At 53.7% G+C, this 10,695-nt stretch overlaps 1 protein-coding gene across 1 annotated transcript in view; it reads right to left on the bottom strand.

Annotated features, from left to right (window-relative positions):
- Positions 1–363: 363 nt before the first annotated feature.
- Positions 364–10,695, bottom strand: part of PAX6 (paired box 6) — a gene marked incomplete at both ends in the record, with an annotated part of 10,831 nt that continues 499 nt past the window's right edge. Inside the window, 10 exon segments of the mRNA XM_084287323.1 lie at positions 364–449; positions 1,161–1,311; positions 3,119–3,234; positions 3,342–3,492; positions 3,775–3,857; positions 4,719–4,877; positions 8,631–8,796; positions 9,244–9,459; positions 9,553–9,594; positions 10,428–10,558. Of these exon segments, the coding sequence (XP_084143449.1) occupies positions 364–449; positions 1,161–1,311; positions 3,119–3,234; positions 3,342–3,492; positions 3,775–3,857; positions 4,719–4,877; positions 8,631–8,796; positions 9,244–9,459; positions 9,553–9,594; positions 10,428–10,558 (1,301 nt within the window).

The following is a 10,695-nucleotide window of genomic DNA, read 5'->3' as shown; positions in this document are numbered from 1 at the left end:
TGGCTTCTTTTTTTTTTTTTCCTTTTCTTTTTTTTTTTTTCTTAAAACAACTTCATGACCAACACAGATCAAACATCCATCCAGTCTACATTGTTCTTTTTTTTTTTTTCGTTATAACATACAAATGCCCATTTACAAATAATACACCAAAATGAATAAAAGTTTGGATACCAAAATGAAGATTTGTTCCAACCGATATAATGCCTTCAGTGTACAAAGGTCCATGTTAAAGTCTTTTCCATGTGTTACAGCATAGGGCACAGTTGCAGTACAGAAGTACTCTGAGAGCCATTCTTCCTTTAGAAAATACTGCTGAACATCCAACTGTTGTCCATATAGTCATTTACAGAATTAACACATGTTTTACTGTAATCTTGGCCAGTATTGAGACATATCAGGTTCACTGCCAGGAACTTGAACTGGAACTGACACTCCAGGGGAAATGAGACCTGAAAATTGAGTGGGAAAATGGATATTTTAGTTTTTCTATACATAGCACAATTTTTGCTCTCCTGTTTCAGATTTATGAGTATGAAACCTCGCCGTCTACCAACCTGCAGAATCAGGTCGGGGATGCCAGGGGGCTCTATTTTAAAAACCTGTGCACGTCTGACTGAGTTGTTGTTATGAATAAACTGTCACGCGTTGGGATAGATGGCAGAGCCTCGGCTCATTTGTATCAGTTGGGAATTCAGCCCAAAATACACCGAGCATTTCCATTTTCTCAAATGTGCCTAGCTTGCTCCCGGTTATGCTGACGCTTACCCTTTATTACCCTATTGTGCCTTCTTAGCGCAGGTCAGTATTTCTACAGGTTACCCGCCTCTTAGATAACTTCAGACCCTTAGCAAAAAAACAGCCTCTGACACAGACACGGTAGAAACACGCTCAGCCCCGCAAACGCTTTCACGTGCGTTTAACCTCACGGCATGCATGGCTGCGCTGATATTTCACAGCAAATGCTGCTGTACACTGCTAGGGTCCCGGCATGCCCTGAGGGCTGTGCAGGACTGGGGCCTCGACAAGGAGCTTTTCACCCTCCAGCTATCGGGATGTCCATTAACCTGCCGTCTCCCCTCTACCCTTCCCTGGCAGCCTGGCTTGCTGAGCTGCCGAACCCGCGGCCAAGGCTTGCGAGACCCCCCCCTGGTGCCACTCACCTGTGGAAGTGGTGCCAGAGGTGCCCATCGGCTGGCTGTTCATGTGTGTCTGCATGTGCGGGGGGGTGTAGGTGTCATAGCTCCGGCCGTTCACCGAGGGGCTGGTGGGCAGCATGCAAGAGTAGGAGGAGGTCTGGCTGGGTACCGGGGGCTGCGGCAGCAAAGGACAGAAGAGCGTTAAGCATCCACCAAGGCACAAAGCCACGTTAATTAAGCTCCTGGCCAGCGGGCGGCACGGGCAGGCGTTTTCCTCCACGCAAGTCAGAATGAGCTGCGGGTTCTCAAACTTGGGTGCCCACACGTAAAACCCTACTCGCAGACAAGCCCTTTCCCACAGCTCCTTGCTCTACAGAGACGATACGGGTGGTCAGATAGGCTCAGAGGGCCGGTCGCTACATGTGGATGCTAAATAAGGTGTTACGTATCTAAGCCAAGGGACCGGAGCCTTCTTCCTACTTGTGCAGAGGAAGGAGGGCCCGTGCTACTTGCAGCCCCAGACAGCACAGGGCTAGCGCCCTGCCTCACCTTTACTGCTGCAGCTAAACACTGCGGGTGGTAGAACTGAAGCTCACGGCTAGTTGCACAAGGTGCCCCAGCTGGCCCAGCATCCCCACTGACCCAAACCCCCAGCCCCAAAACACCCTGAGCTGGGGGCAGGACAGGCGGCGGGTGCCAGGGGAGCGGGCAGGGCTGGGGCAGCCCCATCAGGGCACAGCAAACCCAGGCGATGCGGCACGAGAAGGGGACGTGGAGCTGGGCGACTCCTGCTCCAGGAGCACGAGACCCAACGTGCCTGCACGCATTTCCTCCGCCTGCACAGCCCGATGCGCCCCAGCTACAGAAATCCCGACGGCCTCAGCACGAAATATGCAAACACCGGGGGGAGGAACTACTCTAGCTGCACCCCTGCAGGGGGGGGATGCTGGCAGCCCAACACCAAGCCTCCTGTCCCGACGTGGTCATCACGCGGCCATGGCCACGGGAGCTGCCGGGGGCTCGGGCACCGCAGTCGCTGCCCGGCCGCGTGCGTCGGGGGCTGCAGCTCTGCCCAGAGCCCCCCTGGGTCAGCCCTTTGATCCTTTGTCATCCGCTCCCAGCCCGCCGGGAGCCACGCTGCCGGCCTCCAGTATCGCGGAATAACAACTTAACCGACGCGATTCCTTTCCCTGAACTTGAGAGACTCTAACTTTATTTGGTTAATTTTGGTTCAGCAATTAGTAACATGGTAATTGCCGCAGCGGAGGAGTCAGGCTCTCTAATCGGCTCGCCTGTCTCCAGCAGTGGTCAATGCTGTGTGCCTCAGACAAAGCTGCAAAACTCCCGTAATTGGCCAGCACCTTCCTAGGCCAACCCCACCATTAAAAAAGGAGGAATTTTGCATCTGAAAGGTCTATAGAAACAGACCCCAAAGGAATAGATTTCTTCCTAACCCAGCTGGTGATCAGCTAATGCTTTCAGGCATGAGGATTGACAGCTCTTGCAATTCTGGCTTAGCTAGCATAACCACTGATGCTAATCACATCCTCCCCTCTCTCAGGTGTTCCTAACGCGCCGCCGCCGCAGCACCTAAGCGGGAGGACCGCGTCCCTCCGGCAGCGCACGCAGGCGGCAGTCCCAACACCGCACCACCGCGCTCCATGGGTTAACCGTGGGGCGGGGTTTTTTGCCCCATAAGGTGTTTTGTTTTTTTTTTTCACACCAGATCTGTCGCCTCGCAATTCTGAGGATTTTTCTCTTTCTGGATCCTGCAGAGGGGCTCATCCGAGCACGGTCGCTCTCAGTGCCCTCTCCCTTGTGCCTCCTCCAAAAGAGGGCATCTGTTTTTGGTGCCGGTTTCCCCGCGGCGTGTTTCGGGCTCATAACCCGCGTAAAACACCGCGGAGGAGGATCCCTCTCATTCCCACCTGCCCCAGCAGGCAGGAGCCCCCCGAGCGCGGGCACGGCCGTGCCGGACTCACTTGCATAGGCAGGTTGTTGGCCATGGTGAAGCTGGGCATGGGCGGCAGCGCGCTGTACGTGTTTGTGAGCGCCGTGTCCGTCCTGCCCAACATGGAACCTGATGTGAAAGAGGAAACTATAATAGAATAGACAGATAGACGAAGACATTAGTTCAAGCACGTGACGCACGGCGACACAGTCCCAGAGTCTGACTGTCCCGAGAGGGTGGATTCGCTGCATTACCGGGGGTGGTTGGCTGCGGGATCGGCTGGTAAACGCTTGTGCTGAAACTACTGCTGATGGGAATGTGGCTGGGAGTGTTGCTGGCTTGTCTTCGCTGGTTCCTCAGCTTCTCTTCCCTTCTCCATTTGGCCCTTCTGTTAGAAAACCACACCTGGAAGCAACAGCATTTTGTAGGCATGAGTGAGCCGACAAGGTGAGGGGCTCGTGGGCTCCTCCAGGTACCCCAAGGCAGCGCTGGTACAAGGCTGCCTCGCCCTGTCACAAAGCAGCTTCCTAAAGCAAACCCCATGTGCTGTTATTTTCCCGAAGGAGGAGATGGCCAAATACCCGACTGTAAACAGTGGCAGCCCTGTGCTTTGAGCAGCCAGTCATAAGAAACCGTAATGGTAATAACAAGAACAATAATAGCGATAATTACACAGCAACTCTGTACCTGTATTCTTGCTTCAGGCAGGTCTATTTTAGCAGCTAGTCTCTCTCTTGCAAACACATCGGGGTAGTGGGTCCTCTCGAATTCTGCAGAGGAAAATATTGTTGCATGAGCCGTAAAGATTTAACGCAGCTGCTGGTCGAGTCACAACTGTGCTGGCGCTGCCGGTGCTCTCGGAGCCTGTAAGAAACGCTGGTGCAGGAGCGAAGCTGAGCCTCCCCTCCCGCCTGCGTGCGTGTGCTGGGCAGGACACCTTGCCTACTGGGGGACGGGCAGGGCTGGGCGCAATGCTGGCCTCTCCTGAGAAGTGCCGAGCAGGGTATGGGGCTTCTGCCCCTGCTGAGGGGGTCCCCGAGGCAGCTCTGACCCCGTCACCAAGAAGCAAAGTGGCACACGGCTGAAGAGCAGCAGAAAATCAGGACAGAGAGCTGCACTGGGTCGCAGGAGGGTGCACCCAGGAAGGGTCAGGGAAAAGGGCACCCGCTGCCAGCCCCGGGCAGCAGCAGCGCTGGGGACAGACAGAAATGAGAGGCCGGCACCGAGCACTGCTGCCAGCACTGGCTGCCTGGCCCTCGCCCTGCTGGAGCCACGGGCACCATCGGCAGGAGGAGGTTTGTCCCCACGCCCAGGCAGGGACAAGAGAGCAGCCCAGGATGCAACACCGGTTCTGAGATGGGAGCTGTGCCCCACAACCTTCCCTTCGAAAACCTTTCTACAGCTTCTCCTCGCATACCGCAGCGAGCATGGTGAATAAAATAGCACGGAGGGAGCCACGGATTTAAGATCTAAACATGTATCTCAACAGCCTATTGTATAATATCTTCATATCTTATCGCACAGCCGTATCAGGCACGTAAATGCCTTATACGCTTCTGTTTAGCTCTTACTGTAGCCGGGGCACATTTTGCTTTTCTCTCCTGTTTCAGTCACAGGCAAATGTCACCCACCTTTCTCAAGGGCTTCGATTTGCTCTTGGGTAAAGGATGTCCTATTTCTCTGCAGCTTTCTTTTCAGCTGAAGTCTCATCTGGGCCTCATCTGAATCTTCCCCATTGGAGCTGATGGAGTTCGTGTTCTCCCCTCCTCCCTCCTGCTGCGGACAGCCGTCTGCGGAAAGGAGAGGAGGAAACTGAAATGCCCATACCCCTGTTTTAAGGTTGCTATCGGAGAAATAATGCAAGCGGGGACAAGTTCGGCCACGTTTGCCGACACCCTTTCTTAAAACCGTCTTGGGTATCAAAGTGATACCGCACTAACGACGCAGGTAACACGGGAACGTTTCATTTTCCAGTGCTATCGGAAACATTAGAGATGAAGAATTGCAATCGCCTGGTCTAAACTTCGTTTCATTTTTCCTCTGGAATAAAACCTGCGTAAAAATCCCTTCCCCTGAAAGTGAATCTTTATCCGAATCGCTGCTGAAGTGCCGTGGCAGTCTCCTCTGCCTGCTGAATTTATTTACCTATTGCTATATTTAAAATAGCGATGTTCAGTATTTCAGATTATCTATAATCAGTAATTCCTATCTAATCAATTAGATGTTGATAGGTTTGCAGAAAATGCTATTAAGAAACCAAACCAAGCTTGTAATCTTTTTTAAAAAATATTTATCCAGTTTTTATTTGAATTCTGCACAGTCAATTTCATTTTAAAGGTTGTGAATTTAGAAGTGCCTGCATTGTTCTGCAGTTTTATTCAACTATTGTATGAGTGTGCATTGCCTTGACACCTATTACTGAGCACAGCTGTAATTATATCATCACCAAGAACAGGCTATAATTGCTGAAAATGGAATTTTATATTTAGATAAAAGGACTGTCCATTCTTTGTAATGTGTTGCACCAGAGAAAAGTAAGATTTCTTTTAAAAATTTTAACATGTAATTTTAAAAGAAACGGGAGCGGGTTCGCTCACGGGGCTGAACGTGCTCCTCTGCAGCTGAGCGCTTGGCAGGGCGCTCGGCGCCGCGCCTCTCCCCGGGGCATCGCCGCCGCTTCCCTGCGCCGCCTGCCGCGGGGCGCGCAAGGCTTGCGCGCATCCTGCGCGGGGTGGGCGCGCAGCGCTGCCCGGGGCCCCGGCGGCCGCTGGCCGGGGAGCGGCGAAGTCGCCGTCCCTCGAGGAGCTCCCCCGGCTCCTTTCACGGCGCCTTTTCCAGGGCGTTTTGATGTGGCATAAAAGGGGAGCCGGAGCGAGGGGCGCATGGGCTACTTATGCTAATTCCCTTGCAAAGTTACGCCAAAAATAAATAGCAACACTCCCGCTACATCCTTTAAATATTGTGGGAAATCAACTTTAAAGTAATATCATTTATAATCGGCTAACAATGGCCCCGGCCTTCAAAGCTCGGGGGGAATTGTGACAGGATCTGGTGGGACCCTTTCAAGCACTTTGAAATGTTTTAAAACCCGAACTTTCTCCCCCATTTAAACACAGGGATTCAGCGGCAGTGGTCACCATATGGGCGGCCGCAGCCCCATTGAGGCGGCCGGCGGCGGGTGAATAGCCGGGGGCTGCCTTTCAGGGGCACACAAAGCCGCCGGGCCCGGGGAGCGCCGTCGCGGCGGGGCAGCCGCCCTGCCAAGCGCTGGTGGCAGCGCCGGGGGCCGCGGCCGCCCGGGGCGGGGGCCTCCGCGTAACCTCCGCCACCGGCCTCATCCATCACTGTCCGCGCCGGGCCGCGGGGCGCTGCGCGGGGGGCGAGGGGGCGGCCGGGGGCGCAGGGGACGGCCGCTGCCCCCCGCGCCGGCGGGGCTCGCCCCGAGCCCCCTTTCCCGGTGCGCTCCCCACGCGAACGGGCTCTGAGGAGTTCACCTGGTCGCAAAGTGGCCCTAAAACCCCGCGCCGGCTATTAAGATGTCTCCCTAAAAGCCCCTCTTTTTTTTTTTTTCTTTCCTTTTTTTTTTTTTTTTTTTTTGGAGGGGGGGGCAGTTTTTTTTTTTTTTTAAGAAGCCCCTAAAAGGAGCGATCTCAATAGGGCTGTTCCACCTTCCAGACCTAATCCGTAAGAAAGCGAGTGAATGTCCGTCCCTATTATCCTATAGCCAGACCATCTGACGCTGGGTATAGGATTTGTTTCCTGGAAGAAAAAAAAAAAAAAAAAAAAAAAAAAAAAGACGCTGGGAAATAAAATCATTCCTTAGTTTCTTAGTGTCTTAATCAGTGAGGCGGAAAACAAGCAAAAAAAGATAGCAAACCAATTGCGGCACCTCTCAGCTATAGAGCTGGGATCAAAACATTGTAGCATCTGTTGAAAGAGAAAGTGTCTAAATCCTATAGAAGGCTTTAGTCTTATAAGAGAGGGAGGAAAGAAAAAAAAAAAGATAAGAAACAGTGTCTCAGTGATCCCTAAAACCACTAAATCACTGGAGAATTTCTCCTGGATAGAGATGTCTCTTTTTGTTCTGTCAGCCCTCGTGTATCCATTATTTTATTCACTGCTGCATGGCGTTTATCAGATTGAGACCATATTTGTACCCCTCTGAGACCTAACCTCGCCTTATGCTTTTTGAGTAATGGACTCTTAAAATCCAGCAACATACCCCTGCGAGGGAAAAGCATTAGAGGGAGCATGAATATTCCAGACGAAACCCATTTTATTAATTTTAATTTGGCGGGCCGGGCGCCTTAAGTGCCTGCCCGCCCCCCCCCCCCCTCTCTCTCGCCAGCCCCGGCTGCGCCTCGCCGATTTTGGGGGCTCTCGGGGGGGGGTCGAGGGGGTCCCGGACCCCCTCCCCGGGACCGAGCTGCCCCGCGGAGACCTCGCAGGGCTCCGCACCCGCCGGGGGAAGGGCGGCAGAGGGAAAGGGGGCGGCTGGACGGGCTCCGGGGCTCTGGGGCTGGGCGCGGGGGGGCCCGGCCGGGACAGGTGGGGCCGAGGGAGCGGGGCCGGGCGAGGCGGCTGCCGGCCGGGGCTGGCCCTGCTCGGCGGGGGGACCCCGGGCCGAAACGGGGGGGAAAAAAATAATAATAATAATTAAAAAAAAAAAAAGTGGGGGCGGGGGGGGGACAGGGGGCTCCGCTCTATCTTTCTAGTGTCCTTCATAGATTGTTTTCTTCTCTTAAAACTGACATGTCTAATTGGCAAGCGGTGCCATATCGTGTCCAGAGGTCTCCTGTGGAACATTTCTACAGCTGTCTCCTTCAACTAGACGCTTATTCATGTCGCCTTAATGAGAAACAAAACGATCTCTAATGAGCAATTACATAGCGACAGAATTGTTCCCATAACAAATTCTTGCGTGTGACAGAAACATCCTTTGTACCAGATACTCCGCACACTGTTACTGATTTTTTTTTCCTTGCGGGATGAAAACAAAAAGCAGGTTGTTGTATATAGACACCTCTTCTAAAGGAATGACCACAGCCGGGGAGAGCCGAGCCTCAACAGAGCCCGTATTCAAAAAGAAGCCATTAACCATCTTAAGTATGTAACGTAACATCCCATTATCCTTCATATTATCCCCTTGTCATTCCTACAACAAATACCTATTAATCTTCAGGATAAACAGTTTCCTATATTTACCAAGTTGTTCCGGGCCCATTGAGGAGGAACCACAATCAGCCCGACGGACACAGCCACCGCTCTGCCGGCCCGCCAGGCTCCGGTGCCGGCCGGGGAGCACGGAGCCGGCTTGGGCGGCACCTCCTGCCCACGGTCCCCACGGGTCCCCACGGTCCCCACGGGTCCCCACGGCCGCCCGGGGAGGCGGCGGAGGGAGGCAAGCGCCGGGTGCCCCCGGCAGAGGGCTGCCTGCGGAGCGCAGCGGGCGGCCGGGGGACCGGGAGAGGAGCCCAGGAGGGGAACCGAGGCCGAAACGAACCGAGCCGAGCCGAGCCGCGCCAGGCCGGGCGCTGCCTTACCTTGGGCGGGCTGCCCGGGTACCGAGGTGCCGGGGTACCAGCCGGGCCGGGTGCCCCAGGTCCCCGTCTGCCCGTTCAGCATCCTTAGCTTGTCGTACATCCCGTCGGCACCCATCTGTTGCTTTTCGCTAGCCAGGTTGCGTAGGACTCTGTTTATCGACGACACCTGCAAGGCAGAGGACAGAAAGGCAATGGTAGGGCGGTAGCGCGCTCCCCCCGAGCCACCCGCTCAGCCCCCGCGCCCCTCCGCGCCGCGGCCGCCGGAGCTGCGGACGGACGGACGGACGGACGGACGGACCGAGCGAAAAAGCCCCGGCCCCAGCCCTGCAAAAGCAGAGTGATGGCTTCCACTGATGCTCGCAGTCCTGAGGCGCCAGGCGCAGGGGTGACCGCGGTTTTTTGTTGTTGTTGCTTTTTTTTTTTTTTTTTTTTCTCCCCTCCTTAAAGGCATTTGTCAGATTCTGTATGAAAAAATGCGTCTGACCCTGCCACATGCAAATGATGTGAACCTGCTATCCTCTCAGCTGATATCAAAACAAAGGAAGCAGAGGCTCGCTACAGCTACCCAGCATTGTACACAGCACACAGGAAGGTTTTTTTTTCATGAACTTACACTGGGTATATTATCGTTGGTACAGACCCCCTCTGATAGTAATCTGTCTCGAATCTCCCACGCAAAGATGGAGGGGCACTCTCGTTTATACTGCGCTATTTTGCTTACAACTTCTGGAGTCGCTACTCTCGGTTTACTACCTCCGATTGCCCTGGGTCTGATGGAGCCAGTTTCGTAATACCTGCCCAAAATTTTACTCACACATCCATTCGACACCTGGATAGGGAAGCGGACAGAAAATCACATTATTAATAATTTCAAGACAAAAATAAAATTGTTTAAGTATGCATTAAACAATGACAAGCTTACGTTTTGATTGTCCAGCACTTGGACTTTTGCATCTGCATGGGTCTATAACACAAAAATATACCTTAAATGGTATGAGAACTTACTTAGAGAGTCTTTTTTTTTTTTTTTCTTAAAAAAAAAAAAAATTACATTTGTGGCCCTATCCTCTACAAAAGTGCTACTTTAAAAACATTTGGAAGAAAAAAAAAATCTGGTCAAAACGTAATTCCTTTAGTACTAATCTTAAAATATGCCTTAAATCCGAACAATAGCTATGCCAGACTAGTCTCCATCGTCCTCAGACAGCACTTGCGGGGGACGGGGTGAGCGAGGGGTTATCGAGACCTACATTTACAATGTACCCCTGAGCTGCGCCAGATCGCGTTAGTGTCTGTAAAGACAGATTCTGGGCTAAAACAGGGTGGCTTCGAGGGTTGTTTTTTGATGGTGTTTTTTTAAAAAAAAAAAAAAATAGAAATTAAAAAAAAAAGGAAAAATAAGAAAGCAGTAAGCCACGCCAAATGCATACAGGTCTTACAAAATCATAAGTAAATATAGGGGGAATATAGGGGGAAGGGGGAGGAGAGGAACCGAAATCCTGCCGAGCCGTACAATTCGGTTGCTTACAGCGAGCTAACTGTAACGAGAGTGCGGGTCATCACCAGGCGGGAAAAAAAATATATAAATCAAAAGGTTTTCAGAGGTATTTCAAAAGGCATACAGAGATACAGATATGCACGGCGAGGTCTAGCCGCAGCGGCAGCGGAGGTGGGCAGCTGGACGCTTTATTAGGCTGGAACGTGGGTGGGTGTGGGGGGCCGGCGGGGAGCGCGGCCAGCGGCGGCCGGGCGCTGCCGAGGGGGCAGCGGGAGGAGCGGGGGCGCCGCCGCCTTCACCTGCAGGATTCGGGAGATGTCGCAGGGCCGCGCTCCGCTGTGCGCGAGTTCCACGATCTTCTGCCGCGTGGAGTCGGGCAGCGGCCTCCCGTTGACGAACACCCCGCCGAGCTGGTTCACGCCGCTGTGACCTGCGGGAAGCACAGCGCCCACCATAGCACCCTCCGCTCCCGGCGCCCCCGGGGAGCGCGCCCGCACCGCTCCGCACCGCTCCGCACCGCTCCGCACCGCTCCGCGCCCCCGCTCTCCGCCCGCCCGCCCGCCGCCG

Source organism: Netta rufina (genome assembly GCF_964035555.1).
Source record: "Netta rufina genome assembly, chromosome: 5".
NCBI classification, from domain to species: Eukaryota; Metazoa; Chordata; class Aves; order Anseriformes; family Anatidae; genus Netta; species Netta rufina.
This window is presented reverse-complemented; position numbering and strand designations above follow the sequence as displayed.